Genomic DNA, 19,491 nt, shown 5'->3' on the forward strand with positions numbered 1-19,491 from the left:
AGCCCGTGATTAGGCGTTGTGCCTGGTTCTGTTTGGTTCCCCAGTGTCGACATGGGCCCTGGCACAGCTCAGCCCATGGTAAGTGTTTGCTGCACAAGGTGTACATGGGATGCTCCGTGGGGTTCCTCACTGTGAGCTGTCTGCTGAGAGGTGCTTGGCCACACCCTGCAGTGCGATGACCCCTCGGGACCTGCCTGCTGGCCAAGTGGTCACCCCCAGGCCCAACCGCTCCTCACCAGACCTGGACATGCCCTTCACCCTCTGAACTTCTAATGGCATATTGCAGAGAGTAATCCAGCTGAAGATACTAAAAATCACACCTCCAAGAGTCTTGTGTGTGTTCAAAGGGAACTAGATGTCATAGCATGTAAATTGCATGCAAATCTGAATGCCTGGGGAGACACTGCAGAGGGGGAGTCTGCTGTTTGGGCTTTGCTGTTGGGTTCATTCGACAACCCTGACTCAGCCGGGAAGGGTTTCACAACACCATTTCATAGTTCAGTGAAATGTTGAAGACCAGCAATGGTGGGCTTCCTCACAAGCCGCGTGTTTTAGGATTCTCCACCTTACATGGGGCGCCCTCTCTCACGATCATTTGAGGTTAGGCCCATGGAAAGGATTTCCGCCTGTGGAGCTGGGCTTGTAGCCTCATTACCCACCATTTTTTCTGTAATACATTGAAATAATGAACTGATGTCATGGGAAAATAGAATTATTAAGGCTTTTATAAGATACCCCTTCCCTTTAGAATCTCAGTGGGAGAACAACTTAATTAGATGGTCGGAAGGTGTTTTCAAAAGACTTTCAGAATGGAAAATCCAAGTCAGTCTTGCGCTGGTCTGTGTGTCTGCATCACAGAGCAAGGCTGAACCAGGAATCCAGTCCCTCATGGGGACCTCATCCCTCTTACTGTGACCAAACGGTATAATTGTACCATTGTATTTGCTGTGATCAAATGGTATAATTTATTTTCATGCTGGATTCGATCTTCATCCCCCAGTGGAATATCCTTTTCTTTTCTTTTTTTTTTTTTCTTTGCGGTACGCGGGCCTCACTGTTGTGGCCTCTCCCGTTGCGGAGCACAGGCTCCGGACGCGCAGGCTCAGCAGCCATGGCTCACGGGTCCAGCTGCTCCACAGCACGTGGGATCCTCCCGGACCGGGGCACGAACCCGTGTCCCCTGCATCGGCAGGCGGACTCTCAACCACTGCGCCACCAGGGAAGCCCGGAATATCCTTTTCTTAAGTCCCGGTATTAATTTGCATCGTCTTTAAAGTTAACAGAGGGAAACTTTGCTGCAGTCTTAGTACTAGAAGGCCAGCCTAGTAGCTGTTTTATTATGTCTGTCTGACAGATTTTCAGGCTCACCAACAGTCCTCCTGAGATTATGGGCTTTGCTGACTACCTCCCATCAGCCCCTTGACCTCATCAGCTATCCCAGTTGTAAACATGTCTCAAGGAACCCGGAAACAATCCTCAGAGTAAAACGTCCTGTCACACACATCTGCAAAAGTGTTTTTGTTGGTTTGTTTGTTTTGTTTGTTGGGGTTTTTTTGGCCGCACTGTGCGGCACTGTGGGATCTTAGTTCCCTGACCAGGGATGGAACCCGGGTCCCCTGCAGTGGAAGCGTGGAGTCCTTAACCACTGGACCACCAGGGAACTCCCTGCAAAATGTTTTATGAGATACATAACACCAAAGCCACACTTACAGAGTGATAGTTTCGATGAGAATTATTTAAAGTCCGCAAGTTCAGGCATTGTTACTGGGAGAGTTGCTGGGCTCTTTGGCCTTCCACCAAATGTGCAGGAGTGATGCCCGTAAGTGTACGTGCCAGGCCGGGGTTGGGCAGTGCCTGCTGCCCAGAGGGTCCCGGCCATGCCCTCGCCATTGAATGTGATGGTGCAAAGTTCAGATCCACTTACCATCTAGGAAGAAACTTTACTGAAGCCCTAGTCCTCATTCATTTATTCAACAAGTATATATCAGCTCAGCTATGTTCTCAGAGCTGGGGACCTGGCAGTAACCAACATAGATTAAATTTTCATCCTGTAATTTACTTTCTTGTCATGGTGGTTAATCATAAATGAGATTATCGAAACAATGGCTAACACATTTTACCCAACAAATTATGCCCACAGCAGCGGTGACGCATGGTCACCTTTTAGAAACATAGTGTAGCTTAAGAAGACCAGAATTCTCAAGTTCTTTCATAAAGTCACATAAACTTTTCCCTGCCCCCGTCGGTGGTATTATTATGGAGAAAGGCATAGACATCAATTTTCAAGTAGCTGAGTGTACTCTCGGTTCTGGACCTAAAAGTTATACAATGAATGGTGGAGTTTTTCCTTACAGTCGGAAATGGGCACTGTCCTGTTTCTTCTGTATGGTCAGGGGAATTACTCTATTACTGTGCCATATGGCTGTGGGGTTTGTACGTGCGTCTTGGTGCTGCAGTCTCCCCCTTGTTTGTCTCAATCTGTTTCTTTTGCCCACTGCCCCCCTCCCCTCTTCACAGATGGTTCTTTTTTTCAGTTGTTGTTATAAAACTGTATTTCCTCATGAGACTGTTGTTAAACACCGTGTTTGCTTTCTTGTTTTTCATTGTGAAGTAAAGTCGTGTAAGTTCCTCACGAATACGGCTCTGTTTTAAAGAATTCTAATGGTACCAAAATGGAGTGAAAAGTGAAATTAGTTCTCTGAAAGGGCTTTGGTCTGTTTATCTTTGGTTTTTCATGTACAAATGCTTACAATTTTTAAGCAGAAACATCTCAACTTTATTCCGTTATCATTGCTCTGACTTTTCCACCGTATGTAGGCTTTGAAAATTAGGGCTGTATTTCGAGGGCCTAGAGTTTCCAGCTGACCGCTAAATGGGGGCTTCCACTTGTAGGTAGCTTACTTTTTTTCCCCTTAATAATAATATTTTATTCTCATGAATGCTTTGTTTGTAATTTAAAAAATAAGCTGTCTGTAGCTTCAGGGAACCACGTGCCAGTGGGCTTCTGACAATTCGGCGGGTGGACAGTACTTTCCTTTGTGACAGGTCCTTTGTTGAATGGTCTTGGGAGGCCGTGGTCAGGGGTTGCTGAAGATGGTAGCTCCCCTCCCAGCTTCCTGTCGGGGGCACTAAGATGACCCAGCCAAAACAGAGTTTAAGTTATAGCTAAACACTAGTTTTAAAAATAGAAATGTCAGTAGTATGGAACAGATTCCCAGAAAATAGGTGACAAAGGTCATGATTTTTAGTAGTAAGGGAAGTCTCTGTGGAGACTTAGAGCTACTGCTTCTGTGTTCAATACCATTTTATCCTGAGCCCTTAAATTGCATTATCTATTTTTTTTTCCTGATAATCTTCATTTCTGACCTAAGGTTATGCTAAGATTTCCAAGGCCGCCATCAGAAGGGGCTTACTTCACATTTAGGGAAGGCTTACCTTAGGGGCTGGAAGGGGCTGTGGTTCTAGAACAGACCCCCTTTTGATTGGGGTAGGAAGAAGTGGAGGTGAGGCTGATTCCAAAAGAACCAGGAACTTCAGGAGCCCTGGAGAGCATCCCTTTATTTATTACCTGCCAAAGGGAAGTCTTCCTTTTAACCGGAATCCTTTTTTTTTTTTGGCTATACCACGTGGCTTGCAGGACCTTAGTTCCCTGACCAGGCATTGAACCTGGGCCCTCAGCAGTGAAAGTGCACTGGACCACTAGGGAATTCCCTGGAATCCGTAACTAATGGTTGGGTTGGCAGGATTGGTGAAAGTAGATGTCCTTTGAGATGTTTCTGTAGGGTGGGTTTGAAATATGTGTTAAAAAACTCTCAGAATAACTCTTTCCTTTAATCCAGAAATACGGCTTCTAAGAATGTCCTCTGAGAAAATAAGAAATGATATGCACACAGCCTCAGCTCTAGGAATTTTCATTGCAGGTTTGACTCAGAGAAAAACAGGAAAAAAATCTCAGAGTCCAAGAATAGGGATCCATTAAACAACTAAGATTCTGCCATATGTATGATACCCCACAGCCGCTGGAAATGTTGACGCAGAATTACTTTTATTGGTAGGTGTTGCTGTATATTCCTGACAGACATATAGGAAATAATCCTGTGTTTTGGTTTAAAATTTTTTAAAAAAATGTGTGTGTGGGTGTGTGTGTGGGTGTGTCTCTGTGTGTGTGTCTGTGTGAGATTGTGTGTCCAGACTGAAAATTTTTTTTCTAATCTATGTTTCTGGATTTTTTTTCTGTAGTAACTATGAGCTCCTTGTGGAATTATATAAAAAGGAAGTGGCTACAGTTTGTGCAGCATGCCTCATTTATAAGTCAGGAGATGATTGTAGAATATTCGAGAAACACTGTCATCCAAAGAAACTCAGAGTGAGACTGCAGCATTTACGATGCGGGGAATCCCAAGTTTTCTGGACCGTTTATGCAGCAGTGAGTTGACAAGTTAGCTGGGAGGATGCAGGTGTTGGTGGCAGTGACCTCTGGTTATCAGAGACACTGAAAGCTTAGAAGTAGAGCCTGCCTGGGCTGACTCCATGCTTGTTTCTCCTTAAAATTAAATTATTGTGAAACATTTCATTCTGTAGATAGAATGACCGATTTCAAAGAATGCACAAGCAGGAGGGTATTAGATAGCCTTTACTGTAGTCACAGAATTATACAGTTCACTTTGCTGTAGTATGCATGCCAGTGTTAAAAAATGAATGGTATTCTCTAAAACTTTAAAGATTCTAATATTTGACATTTAATATATTTGGGCGGGCAACTAGGAGCCTTATTGAAATAAGCGTGAGGGGTTGCCCGTGCCCTCTCCTCATTCCATGAACAATTACATTCTTATTAAAAATCTGGTAAAAATAGAGCTGGGCCACTGTGGGATTGCCCTAAACTTAAGGTTTGCGTCCCCGAGCGCCGGTGGGTGCAGCTGGCAGGGCTCAGAGTCACGTGATCATTAACTCTGGATCTTGAATTCTTACCCTGGGTTGAATTTTAGGATCTCCCTGAATCCTTTGTTACAAGGTGACTTAATCAGCTTGGGATGCTATAACAAAATACCGTAAAATGGGTAGCTTAACAACAGAAATTTATTTCTCACAGCTCTGGAGGCTAGAGATCTGTGGTCATGGTGCCAGCACGTGGGGTTCTCGTCCTGCTTCCTGGTGCATGATGACCACTGTCATCACCTGTCCGGCATCTGCAGGAAAAAACACCCTGTGGTGTTTTCTTTTTCCTGATGTCAAGCGTTGGGGTTTTCTCTGACACCAAATCCATGTCGTTTTTCCACACCAGTTCTCCGACACCAGCAGGGTGTCTAACAATTCAATTCAATTCTGACATTATCTAGAGTCAGCAAGGACCCCATGGGTTAAGGGCTCAGTCCCCCAAGATTGCCCCCAGCTCAGATGCTAGTCGCAGGACCCATGGGCCACCTTCTGCCTGACTGGCTATAAATCTGGGGTTTCCCGCCGCCCCTCCTCGGGTGCAGTAATTTGCTAGAACGACTCACAGAACTTGGGAAAGTGCTTTACATCCTGCTGCTGCTTTATTATAAAGTCTGTAACTCAGGAACAGCCAGATGGAAGAGAAGCACGGGACCAGGCATGGGGGAGGGGTGCGGGGCTTCCATGCTCTCTCCCGGCACCTCTGTGTGTTCACCAACCCAGCAGCTTTCTGAACCCCGTTGTTTAGGATGTTATTGGGGTTTCATTAAGTAGGCATGATTTGCTCAGCTATTAAATCATTGGCCATTAGTCCTTGGACTCAGTTTTCCACCCTCTCCTCCCCACCCCAGAGGTAGGAGTAGGGGTGAGAGGGGCAGTGGAGCTTAAAGATCTAACCTTCTAATAAGCTCTCCTAGAGACCAGCCCCCATCCTGAAGCCACCAAGAGTCATCTTGTTAGCATCCAAAAAGCAAACTCTGAGGGTTTTAGGGGCTGTGTGCCAGGAAAGGGGGTCACCACAGCCCCACCTGGTCTTCGTGCTCCCACTCTTAGAGTCTGTTTTCCACCCAGCAGCCAGAATTGATGCAAACTATTGACAGCGGACTGCCCCAAACGTTCCCCATCTCGCTCAGAGCAAACTCCAGTCCTGCCCTGGCCACTGAGGCCACCTGTGGTCACCAGCCTCCAGGCTGGTCCCTGGGCAGCCAGGCATGGCCTTCTGCCTGCCCCTCCTCCTCCAGGTCCCCTTGGCGTCTTCCCCCACCTCCTCGGTCTGTGCCCAGCGCCCCATCTCAGTGAGCCCGCCCCAGCACCTGTTCCAGACTGAGCCGCATGGCCCCGGGGCTCACAACTGCCCTGATCCAGTCTGCTTTATAGCACACTTACATCTTAGGTCTGTAGTTGATGCCTCTTCCTCCCGTTAGAATGGAACACCCTGAGGGCGGGGTCTTTGTCCCTGAATTTCCAAGCATAGCACCTCGCTCTTTGCAGCGCTCAGCACACACCTGCGAATGGACCATGGCCAGCTGCTCTAACCTGGTGCTGAGAACCCAGACTGGGTTCTCACCTCACTCCTGCCCGTCGTGCCCAGCAGGGCAGGGGATGCACGCTGCTGTTGGGTGGTGATGCTTGCTCTTCCCCTCTGACCTGCTTCCCTCTTCATTTCTAGACCGGCCTCATTGTTGCCTGCTACCACGGCTTTGTGGATACTGTGGTGGTCTTAGCAGACTGCCCCCACGTTGACGTCAACTGGCAGGACAGCGAGGGCAACACGGCCCTGATCACGGCTGCACAGGCAGGTAAGACCCAGCTTCTCTTCCCTCCCAGGCAGTGGTGCTGGGGGCTGCACTTGACCTCGCTCCCGAGATTGACGGCAGAAGGATGTAGTTGATCAGAGGTCGTGCTTTACTGCTAAGAGGGACAAGGAAAGGGCTGAAGGTGGGTGACATTCTCTGTGTGTGTTTGGGACAGTGTGTTGCTGAGTCCAAGCTCATACTGCTCTCTGTGTGACAGGCCGGTCAACCCAGTGGTGAGGTGTTAGGGTGAGGAACAGTGACTTTATTCAGAAAACCAGCAGACCAAGAGGATGGTGCAGGTGGACTGGTGTCCCAAAGAACCGTCTTCCGTGAGTTAGAATTCAGGCTTCTTTTATACTAAAAGGGGAGGGGGTGTGGCTGGTTGTCGGAAACTTCTTCCTGCCAGAATCCTTCGTTCTTGCAGCTGTCTGAGCAGGTCTGGTCACAATGTTCCTATAAACCTCCAACAAGACAGTTGTTTTCTGTTTTGCAACTTTTTATCTCTATGTGGATGGAAAAGCGTTACACCTTTAGAGGTCAGGGCCTGGAGAACGAGCTATCCTGTGTATTTCAGGCTATAGGCAACATTCCTTTACAAAAGGTGCAGAGCCAGCATGACTAAGCACAGGCGACAGAGCACAAAGGTGAGAGCAAAAGGAGTAGACCTAGTAGGGAGTCAGGTCTGCTGTCTGTGCCAAGTGCAGTTCACGCACTAGTGCAGGACTCAGCGTGGGGCAGAGCTAGCTCTGAAACTGCCCGAAGCCTTTCCACAAGAAGCTGCCCCAGAAAGCCAGCTCCACGTCCCCTACCCCAGAGCACTGCACCACACCCTGTGCTCCCGGGATCTGGGAGGTGCTGGTGAACTCATGAGTGGAAGAGGCACTAGTGACAGTGAATGTATACAAGTGGACGTGTTTATGAGGTAACCTTGCACTTGGCTTGGGGATGTAAAGGAGACCAGGGGCTTCTTGCGGAGAGTGTATCAGTGTAACAAGGTGAGGCTGGTAGTGAGAGCGCCTTGGAAAGGGTAAGTGGACTTCGTCCTGGGATGTTCATCTCCAGAGGTGGTCCTTACGCCAGCATTGCCAAGTGCCCTGTGCACAGCTCTCCTCTTCTGGAATTGTACTCGGACATTTTGGGGACAAACATGAAACTGTGCTTGTCCCTTCAGAAGTGCGCTTCCTTTGTAACCGTGGTACTAACCGGGTTTGTAATAGACCACTTTCAAAATCCTTGGCCGTCAAAATTACATCTCTTGCATCACTCAGGTTCTCAGTTTCCAGCAGAGAAGCTCCTTCTGGCTGAGTTAGGAAGAAAAGGCGTTTGTTTATGAAAGAATGTGGGTCACCGTTGCTGAGAGTTGTTGAGAACCAGACTCAGGGCCGGGACGCTGCAGAAAATGCCCCAAACCACACAGCGTGTTGATTGTGGAAAGGGAATTTCTGCCGCTGCCACCCAAGGGGGACTTCCCTGTCCTGTCTTGCATCACAGGCCCCTGTGTCTAATCCAGCGTGGGTGACTGATTGCGGAGCCCAGTGGAAGCAGAGACTCAGCACCTTGCAGTTTTGTCCCCATAACGGGAAGTAGTCTGTGCTCACCTGCTTTTCAATCGAGAAGCCCAAGGCAGAAAACCCCCCAAACTTAGCCAGGCGTCAGGGCTGTGCTCACACACGTCCACCTCGTCAGGTGGCAGGGCGTGAAGCTTTCCCTGCATGGAGGCGCTCCAGACTTTGAAAGCCCAGGTGCACAACGTCCTGAACAGCAAAAGAGTAAAAGGATATTGTGAGAGGCGTTCAGTGACCGTGACCTGATCACTCATTACCCCCACTGGCCAAGAACCTGGGCAGGGACCAGGGGTGGTGAAGTGAAGGGCACTTCTGCCCTTGAGTAATTGTCCAGCTAAATGGCCATCTGATGGGGCTCTGATGAACGGGTGCGCTGAGAGCCTTGGCGTGAGAACACCCTGTCTAGCCTGGTGGTTTGGGACAGGGGTCGTGGAGCGGGTGGGCATTGAGCTGGGCATTGCAGAGGTCAGAGGGAGGCCATGCCAGCCGATGCACCACAGAGCTTCAGGACCAATAGGGAGCCAGGCATGTCTTAGGAAGAGCCAAGGACCATGTGTGTCTAGGATGGGGGAGGGGTGGCCCCACGAGGAGGCAGGGGACCAGGTCATCAAGGGTCTAGATACAATGCGAGGGAATGCGTTTGAGTGGCGTGAGGCTGGGTGTGTGGTGACGGGCGAGATGATCCTGGTGGGCACAGAGGCTGTTGCAGAGAGCAGAGAGGGAGCAGAAGCCGAGTGGCAGAAGGCTCAGGTCCTGGTGGTCGTGATGGTGGGCTGTAGGGGAGAGGTGGGTCTGGGCTGGCTTTCAGCCTTTGGAACGCCAGCTCAGAGGGGTGTACATGAAAGGAGCGGTGGTCGGAGAAATGTTGCCTCCACTCGGTTCCCAGGCCTTTGAAATGCTGAGCCATCTAAGTAAGAGGTCTTCACGGCAGGAGGAAAGTGTGGAGCATCAGACTTCAGTCCCTGCCGGAATACAGGAGGGATGCCAGGCGTTCCTGAGCAGCAGGGCCAAGGCATGGACGAGAGCACGAGTCTCATCCTGGAGTATGAGAAAGTACAGGAAGGCGAGGTTACTTATTGATTTGCGAGAGCTCTTTATGTGTGTAGGGATATTAGTGGTTGTTTAATACCCATGAGGCACTTTCTGAATTCTTGCCTATTTGAAAATGTTTTTATTTTCTTTTCATTCAGAAAATAACAACTTGTCTTTTGCTTTTTTTAAAAAAAAAATTTCGTGTTGCAGAGGAATAGTCTAAGAGTCCAGCCTAATTTTTGTCTTTGTTGATACCCTGTTTCTCAGCCTATAAAGATCTCCTGCCCCCTATCCTTGAGAAGAACCCAACCAACCTCCACCACCAAAAAAAAAACCAACTGTCACTATCGTATATTTCCATTCCTGCTCTCTGTGTTTGACTTATATTAGGCATATTTTTACTTCAGGGAACACTTTTCTGTTATCTCTTTGAACACTGCATCTGCCTTGCTTTGTTTTTGCTTTCTGGGGTTCCCTCTTAGGTGTAGGTTAGGTCCTCACGTCACAGCTTTCTCTCATCATTTTTTTTTTCTTTTCTATCTTCTACTCCAGGATCTGTGGAAATGCTTCATATTTCTTCATCAGTTTGTTTTTATGCTATTCATTGGGTTAAATTTATTTTTTTCTTCATGAGAATACTTATGTCTTAGCCCGTTTGGGCTGCTATTACCAAAATACCATAAATTGGGAGCTTAAACAACAGAAGTTTATTTCTTACAGTTTTGGAGGCTGGAAGTCCAAGGTCAAGGTGCTGGACCATTTGGTTCCTGGCATGCATGTGGCATCTTCCTGCTGTGTCCCTGTACGGTGGAGAGAGCAAGATCCAGGTCTCTGGTGTCTCCTTTTATGAGGACACCAGTCCTATTGGATCAGGCACCACTCTTCTGACCTCATTTAACCTTAAGTTACCCGCACAAAGGCTCCATGTCCAAGTACAGTCACGTTGGGGGTTCGGGGCTTCAACATAGGAATTTGGAGGAAGACAGCGTTTAGTCCATAACGCTCATCTTTAAGCAGAGCCTGTGCTTCCCTGAACTGGTTTATTTAAGTCAAAGATGACACAGGTCCTTTCAAGGTTAGAGAGAGGCCCAGCAAAGGGAGAAAGAAAGGGATCCATGTGCTTTCCAGGCTCTGGGTCTGAGGCCTGGCGTGCAGAGGGAGAAATCCAGGCGGGGCTGAGGGCAGTCACAGCGGCGGCTCCCGTCCCTGGGCTGCAGGCATCCGGTGGGGCAGCGGTCTGGGCCGGCCAAGGTTGAGCACCACACACCCCTACCTGGTGTCGTTTCTGCTGGCCGCAGGAGCTGGGCGTGGGAGCACCTCAGGTCTCCTGCTTGGCTCGTGTGCCTGGGCATTGGAAACGGCATCAGTGGGTCTCCGTGCATCTCCGCAGCCCCCCTTTTCCCTGGGGCACTGCTGGAGTTGCCCCAGGTCTACTCAAACACATGTAATGCACAGACTCATGGACTTTGAGAACGAACTTATAGCTACCAGGGGGGAAGGGTGGGGAGAAGGGATAGTTAGGGAGTTTGGGATTGACACGTACACACTGCTATATTTAAGATGGATAACCAGCAAGGACCTGCTGTACAGCACAGGGAAGTCTGCTCAATGTTATCTGGTAGCTTGGGTGGGAGGGGAGTTTGGGAGAGAACGGATACATGTATAGGTACGGCTGGGTCACCTGAAACTATCACAACATAGTTAATCGGCTCTACCCTAATATAAAATTAAAAGTTAAAAACAGAAACAAAAACAAAACCCTGTCATGCCCCATCCTTCCCTACAGCTGGCTCCTGTCTCCACTGCCTCTGACACAAATTCCTTTCTGGAATTCTGGCCAGTGGATGGTGTCCTTCTGTGGTTTCTAGTACCAATAAGGCTTCTCCCTATTGCTTTGGTCATGGGCGGGAAACTGGGACAGGGGACAAGACTCCTGTGTTCATGGCCCTCCTGCTGTGACCTCAAGAGCGCTGGTGGTCCCCAGTGGAGCCTCCCCTCCAGACAGAGTTAGACTGGAGGGCAGTTGGCAGGACTCACATGGCTGGGGTGTGTTTAAGTGTATGGGTACCAGAGGTGAGGGCGTGGCAGGGGGGCGGGGATGTGACCCAGACCGGGTCGTGCAGGAGGCTGGCAACGTGGTGGCCATCGTGGGTGCTTTCTCCACTCAGCCTTGCTGATGTTCTTATAAGCTGATCGTAGAAAACGATACACAGTGTTTGGAAAAAAACAACACATAAGCAATTAAACACATAAAGCAATTAAACTTAAGGGTGAAGATCTCTTAGCTCCTCACTCTTAGTTCTTTCCCATTTTACTTTCTAGAGGTAATAACCATTGTTAACGACTGGATGCGTAGATAAGTTCCTTTCCATCTTCTTTTATAGAAACAAAATATTGTAACGTATTTTCTCTTTTTCCTGGCTTCCACGATCCTCGGCCTGTTGACTGATTCGTCCAAGTTCTGTCTGTAGTGTCTGTTTCTTAACCACTCTCACCTCTGCGTGGTCCCCGCTCCCACCACGGGGGCTCTGAACCCTGGGACACCCACCCAGGGCTTCGGGGGTGGGGGAGGCCTCCTGGCTCTGCCCACCGGAGCTTTAGGATTGAATTGTTTAGGGGGAGGGGAAGGAGGGAGAGTATGGTTCTTGTGCTACTTTAAAAGAAGTCCAGGGCTTCCCTGGTGGCGCAGTGGTTGAGAGTCCGCCTGCCGATGCAGGGGACATGGGTTCATGCCCCGGTCTGGGAAGATCCCACATGCCGTGGAGCGGCTGGGCCCATGAGCCATGACAGCTGAACCTGAGCATTCGGAGCCTGTGCTCGGCAATGGGAGAGGCCACAGCAGTGAGAGGCCCGCGTACCGCAAAAAAAAAAAAAAAAAGAAGTCCAGTTAGAAAGCGTGTCCTTCTTTCTCTTAATTGCCTCCATGTAAGGAAGCGATTTTTCCCTAATTTATTGCCGCAGGAGGTCATGACCTCACGGGGCTGCTTCCCTCTCTGAGAGCACAGCCTTGAGCTTGTTACTGAACCAGACTTGGGTTTACTCGCCGCAGGCAGTAAAGCCAGTGTCCTGACAGCAGGTGTGGTGGAGGAGAGGGCAGCGTTCATTGCAGGCACCAAGCAAGGAGTCCAGGCAGCTAGGGTTTAAAAGGCCCGAACTCCCCAGAGGCCTTCAGGGAGAGGTTTTTAAAGACAGGGTGAGGGAGGGGGCTGTGGGGTGTGTGATCAGCTCGTGGACGCTCTTCTGATTGGCTGGTGGGAAGTAACTGGGAGTCAACATCATCAACCTTCTGGTTCCGACCCGTCTGGGGGTCTACATGCCTGTGGGGAGCATACGGTTAACTTCTCCCACCTGGTGGGGACTTTGGGATCTGCAAAATAGCTTAAAGGACATGACTCAGATTCTATCGTCTATAGCCCTTGAGGAGGAACTCAAGGGCCTTGACTGTGTGTGATGGCAAAACCATTATTAATTTGTCTGGCTTGCCTGTTTTCCTTTGTTTCTGCGTTTTCTCACTTCTCTGATTAAATTTGTTCTTTGGAACTCGGGGGAGGCCCACGAGGCTAAAGTTTTTCTACCAACAAGAGGAAGGCAGAGGACACAGGGGGTGGTGGTCTGTCCCGTGAAGGCCTCATAGGGTCCTGCTCGGTTACAAGCGGGATCGCTGTCACCCACAGGTGGGTGATCTATGTTTTAACCCAGATTTGGTTAAAACACGGATTTCTGGGCCCTGCCCCAGGAGTTCTGGGTTGTGTAGATCTGGGGTGGGGCTCGAGACTGTGTCTTTCAGTGAGTTCCCCGGTGATGCTGATGCCGCTGGTCTGGGGACCTCACTCTGAGAACTGGGGCTTTCCATGTTCCTATACCGAATGATGACCCAGGGTGCCTGTCAGTGGGTATAAGAGCCAGGGGTGGGGTGGGGTAGGGGTGGTTCATGGACCTGGGTGAGATGTCGGAGGGACACAGAGCTGTCACTAAATCAAAGGGAGAATAAAGGAAAGCAACTGAGCATCTGCTCATGACTTTCATGTACTGTTTGACCAAAGAGAGGCTGTTTGGGCTTTCAGCTGATAGCATCAAATGATGTCCCGTTTTAATCCAATTCCATAACCAGCTTTATTTATTTGATGATGTCTTAATTCCAAAAGATGTCTAGTAATACATGCTTACAGTGAAAAATCACCACAGAAGTATTATTATATAAAAAAAAGAAGTCCCTTTTCACTCTCCCCAATTCTCTCATTGACTGACCACGTTCCAGCCGGTTACGTTTCCAGAACTCACTCTCTCTCCTTTTAAACACAAAGGGTGTGCACGCACCTTTTATTTCCGTGAATGGGGTAATTCTGTAGAGACTGTGATTTTAATTTTTTTCACTCAGTCTATCTAGGAGATCTTTCCGTGTAGACTTGTGCACACGAGATTTCCCTGCCTCTTACAGCGGCACACCCGAGTGATGGTGTGTTCGGGGCCGTGTCCCCCGAGTCCAGTAACTGAGACAGTTCGGTAAGCCATGGGTCATCCATTCTATACAAGATCCTCTTTTTTTTTTTTTTGCGGTACGCGGGCCTCTCACTGTTGTGGCCTCTCCCGTTGCGGAGCACAGGCTCCGGACGTGCAGGCTCAGCAGCCATGGCTCACGGGCCCAGCCGCTCCACGGCGTGTGGGATCCTCCCGGACCGGGGCACGAACCCGTGTCCCCTGCATCAGCAGGTGAACTCTCAACCACTGTGCCACCAGGGAAGCCCCACAAGATCCTCTTTTAAAACAAATATTTATTCAGCAGTCACGTCATGTCCAAGGGCTGTGCTAAGTGCTGGGTCTACAGGGCGGGCAAGGGCACACGTAACCCCATCTCCCAAATTTAAAGTCTAGTGTGCACGGGTTTCTGAATGAGGCTGTTTCAGACCACGCTGGAGTGGAGCCCTTTGTGTTGATGGGCTGGGGACGAGAGGCGCATCTCTGAGGAGGGCGTACCTGTCAGCATCCCGGCCGGAAACAGGTGGAGGGGCAGGTGCGCTCAGAGTCTAAGCTGAGGAATGGGTAAGGGGACTGTGAGTAGAGGTGGCAGCAGAGCTCACGGGCAGGCCCTGGAGAGGGAGAGAGCCCGGGAAGGCTGCCCCCAGGAGCTGGGACCTGGGACACCTGAGCCACTCAAGGAGGGAGGTGGGCAGGGGACAGGGGCTCATACCCGCCCTCCTTGCACCGGGCCCCTGCTCAGTCACACCTGAGACTTCAGGGCTAAGGAACCCGGCAGGTGTGGTCTGTGGCGGTCAGAGCAGGGCAGAGAAGGAAAGAGAAGAAATGCACGGATAGATTCTTAGAACTCAACCGCTTCATCAAAGGACGCCCACCTTTTAAATGTGCACATTACGTAGCCCCTGCCGAGTGGCCCTTAGGAAAAGCTGTACCAATTTATACTTCCCACCACGTTCCCAGGGGTTGAGAGTTTGTCAACTCAGAATGGACTTCGCTTGCTCTTTGTGTTTCCCTGATGCTTATTGGAGCCTAGGATCTGCTACAGTGCTTTTGGGTGCAGTCTACTGAATACCCAACAAAACAAGCTTCAACGATGAGGAAACAGTCTTCTCTTGCAACATGATGTGTCTGAAGGCAACAGTTGGGGGGTTGCTTCACCGCATGACTTCCTGATGTCAGGACCTGGAGCCGGCTTCTCAGAAATGCTCCTGACCTTTTGCCTCATGGTCCCAAGATGGCCTGGCAGCTCCAAGCAGCGTGGCTTCACGTTACAGCACAGGAGGCTTCAGGAAGGAGGAACAAATCCCTGTCCGTGTTCTGTTCCCTAAGATGGGACAACATCTCCAGAAGCCTCCAGCACAGCTTCAGTTACATCTGCCAGGGTTGCATCACACACCCTGCCCCAGGCAAAACAAATCGCTGGCCAGGGCGGTGGAGCGACCTCAGTCACCTTTGGCCCCCGGTGGAGTGACCTCAGTCACCTTTGGCCCCCGCAGAATCTGTGTGGTTAAGGAAAACTGTAAAGTGACCACATGTTTCTATTATTTGATATCGCAGCTGTGTAGCTCGTCCGAGAGTCGGGAGTGTAAATGAGGATGCAAATGCCTGGGTCTGCCTGGCCGTGTTCTCTGCGAAGTCTCACCTTCTCAGGTCCTTATGCAGAATAAAGATACAGCTGAATCTAAGTTAGGCCTTTACCATGGAGAGGATATATGAAAATAAAGCCTCAAATAATCCCTAAATCTCATTCAGCCAGTAATTTCAATTTCTACCTTACTTCCCCTAACAAAAGTATCAAGGAGGATATAACCAAAGAAATGAATTACACGGCCCGGGGATGGCGTTAGGTGTTTACTTTCTCCGTTTCTTCTTCCCCTTGAACGGAAGAGCAGGAGTAAGATGAAGTGAGAAAACTGCAGGGGTCCTTCTGAACTGGTGATACTATCAAGCTGGTTCAGTACAAGTAACCTCTGGTGCGTCCTTAAAACTTGTTATTCCTTGAAATTATCTTTAAGATTTTGAAGGAAATGCACTGAGAGCCAGCCTGGCATTATTCATGTCACTTGTTTGCTGGGGACAGGGTGGCAGTGAGGCTCCCGGGAGTGGCTGGCAGGCTCAGGCTGCCTGTGTGTGTTCTGAATTGTGAACTGGGTTTGGGGAGTGTCCCGCTTCAGAGGAGAATGTATGACTTGGCCTGAGGCAGGCCAACGCCTCTTCATTGTATTTATCTTATTATCACTACAGCCGATCACGATTTCTAGTCTGACTTCATTGTGATTTTTATGGATTTTTGAAGTGTTTTCCTTTTACTCGGTTTCTACTGTTTTAAGTACATTAGAACTTGGCACGTCTCTGAGGTTTCCTAGCATCGCCTCGCCTTTTCCCATAAACTCCATTTTTTGGAGCCTTTCTGACTGAGCACAGCAATGCCACCTCCTTCGCAGCAGCTGGCCCTGCTCCTCGGTCAGACAAGAGGAAAGCCTGTCTGTGCTGCCAGTCCCCTGCTCCCCTTGTGCATTTTCCCCTCCTCTGGATGGGGACGAAGAATCTGTTCTCTTCCTCAGTGCTGCTGGGACCTGATATTTCCAATCAACAGTTCCCTCTACTGGCCTGGTTTGGAAAAGTATATTTTGAGTACCTGGTGTCAGACCCATCAAGTCTTTAGACAACCCTAATTCCATTTTTAGATCTGCACACGTTTATTGTCTGTTTCCTTTCCTTGAATAAAGGAACAAACAAGACATTTAGCCCATCATTGGTACCCAATTACATGTTGAATTAATAATTGTGATGGACATGTAATCTTAGTTAATGTGGGTTATGGCTTGAAAATTAGCAACCTTTTTGATAAGTGAATTTTTTCAAGGGAGAAGTAGGAATCCTTCCGCCTTTTTACTTACTCTATATTTATTGAGCTTGCAGTCAGTTGGAAGTTTTGAACTTATGAGCAACAGTGGTGGCTGTGGGAATCCACGGCCACATGGAAATGTGGACCATGAGGCATGATGGTTCAGGTGCCTAATCCAGGCTTGGGGGACCAGGGCAGAGCTTCCAGTGGAAGGGAAGGCTCATCAGGTAATTGGGTAGAAAGCAAAGAAAGAATATACCAGGCGGGGAACTAGCCTGGTGCGAAGGCCACCAGATTAGAGAAAGTGTGGTACACGGCTGAATTAAAAAGAGAGTTATGATTAAAGAGTCGAGGAGAAGGGCATTGGTGCAAGAGCTGAGGATGAAGAGGAGATATAGGGGAGGAAAAATAACCTTCTCTCTACCCTTCTGGGTTCCCAACTGAGACCCCTGTAATAAAAGACTAACAAGAGAGGACCAGACATCTATAAACACGCGTGTGTAAATGGGGGACACCCAGGGAAAAATGAATAACTCAAGGAAGTGGCTTAGAACTCTGGCTTATACGTCATCTTCCATAAAGAGCAATACATTTGTGGAGAAATGACAGGACAAGGGAAAGCAGTTTTTGAAGAGTTCTCATCACAAAGAAGAAAAACCATCCCCCCCCCTTTTGGTACCTATATGAGATGATGGATGTTAACTAAACTTACTATGGTAACGTTTCACAATATATGTAAGTCAAATCATTATGCTGTACACCTTAATTTAACACAGTGATATATGTTAATTATATCTCAGTAAAACTGGGGAAACATAAAGCAATAAAATAAGAAAATGTATGTCCTGCTTTTAGGCAAATGGAGGAGGACAGGGAACTTTTCTTGTAATTGCTTCTTCTCAGTTGCCTTCAGCTCAAAATAAATGTCAAAGTTGCATGTTTTGAGCTGGCATATTCTGCTGCCCTTCAGAGAGCAGGGTCAGATAAAAAAGGAGCTAGCTGGTTAAAGAGTTGAGACTTCATCTAAAGAGTAGAAACCATGACGGGTTTTAAGTAGTTGTGCTGGTCAGAAGAGTTTCTTGCTGGTAGTGTGGAGAATGGGGCAGAAATAGGACCAGGAAGTCCAGGTAGGAGAGGGGTGGACCCCAGGAAGGATGTGGTGGCCCTCATGTAGGTTAGAAGTGGGGATGGAGAAACATGGACAGGCTTGGAAGATGTTTAATAGGTGGCATTGGCAGAATTCCATGATGCTTGGATGGGGAAGGGATTAGGGGAGGGCTGAAGAGAAAGCCCAGATTTCTGTCTTGGGCACCTCTGTCAGTTATTGGTGGTATTCATCATTGAATAAGGAATGTGGGTGAGAGGAGCAGTTTGGAAGAAACATGTTTTGGGTTTGATGTGTTGAGTTTGCTTTGTTGGTGGGATGCCCAAGATGACATATCCAGTAAAGATATTTAGGTAAGAAACTCAGAAAGAGAGATTAGCTAGCAACAAGTGATCTGGAAGTTTTAGGATGATAACTTGATCCATGAGGGAATAGGATCACCAAGGGAGAGTGTAGGGGATGAGAAGAGGGCTTAGTCATACATCTGAGGAACAGTGGCATTTCAGAAAGCAGAGAACAGAATAATTCACAAAGAAAATTGAGTGGCTGGAGAGAGAGGAAGAAAAGCAGAAGGGTGAGCTATCAGGACATTTGCAGAAAGTGTTTCAAAAGGATGGAACAAGCAAGTGGTAAATGCTACAGAGATGTCTAGTAAGATGGGAACTGACTAGTAACCATTGGATAGTGCTACAAGACAGTCATTGGGGAATGATGGAAGACGGTTTCAGGAGAATTGGTGGGGGGTATAAGTAGCAAGAGTGAGAGTAGAAGACTCTGGAAGTTAGCCTGAAAAGGAGTCAGATGATTGGTGTTGGGTGGCGGGAATACAAAGACAGGTCCTGGGGATTACTGTTGGTCACTGCAATGAACTGGATGTTTATGTCTTCCCTCCAAATTAATATGTTGAATCCTAATCCCCAAGTGATAGTAATAGGAGGTGGGGCTTTGGGGAGGTAATTAGGTCATGAGGGTGTAGCCCTCATGAATAGTTAGTGCTTTAATACAAGAGACTCCAGAGAGCTCCCTCACCCTTTTTTCCATGTGAGGACACAGCAAGAAGATACCCTATGAACCAGGAAGTGGGCTCTCACCAGACACTGAATCTGCTGGCATTTTGATCTTGAACTTCCCAGTCTCCAGAACTGTGAGAAATAAATGTTTGTTGTTTAAGCCACACAGTCAATGGCAGTTTCTTAGAGCAGCTTGAATGGACTAAGACAGTCATATATATTTTAAGATGGGAGACCCTTGAGCATATATACCAGCTTACTGCTGCATGACCACCCCCAAACTCTAGTTTAAAATATGTTTATAGTTGATGCGTCTGCGGATGGGCTGGGGATCGGCTGATCTAGACTCCCTTTGCTCGTGTGTCTGTGGGTGAGCCGGACCATTCAGCCGGGTCTGCTCTGCTCTGTGCATTTCTCGTCCTCTACCTGGGACCATTGTATCAGCCTGGCACGTTCTTCTTAGGGAGATAGCTGAGGCACAAGTGTAGAAGGAGTCCCATCAGTGAGTGTGTTTCAAGCTTCTGTTGGCATCATGCCTGTAGATGTCCTGTGAGCCAATGTTCTTCTTGACAGAAGAACTTAGAAGCCATGTGGCAGAAGGCAAGGTGAGGAATTTAGGCCGTTAATACAATCTGGTGGGAATGAATTTGCAAGGCGGGAGAGGTTGAAGAGAAAGAGGAAGTAGTTTGTAGCACAAATATATTCCCCAGAAGTAGATGGGGAA

At 48.6% G+C, this 19,491-nt stretch overlaps 1 protein-coding gene across 3 annotated transcripts in view; it reads left to right on the forward strand.

Annotated features, from left to right (window-relative positions):
* ANKRD33B (ankyrin repeat domain 33B) overlaps positions 1 to 19,491 on the forward strand; it is a 126,275-nt gene that overhangs the window by 38,941 nt on the left and 67,843 nt on the right. For all 3 annotated transcript variants that reach the window (XM_060295655.1, XM_030856573.2, XM_030856575.2), the window contains exon 2: positions 6,605 to 6,734. In XM_060295655.1, the coding sequence (XP_060151638.1) occupies positions 6,605 to 6,734 (130 nt within the window). The remainder of the gene's footprint in view (positions 1 to 6,604; positions 6,735 to 19,491) is intronic.

This window comes from Globicephala melas, chromosome 3 (assembly GCF_963455315.2).
Source record: "Globicephala melas chromosome 3, mGloMel1.2, whole genome shotgun sequence".
Lineage (NCBI taxonomy): Eukaryota > Metazoa > Chordata > Mammalia > Artiodactyla > Delphinidae > Globicephala > Globicephala melas.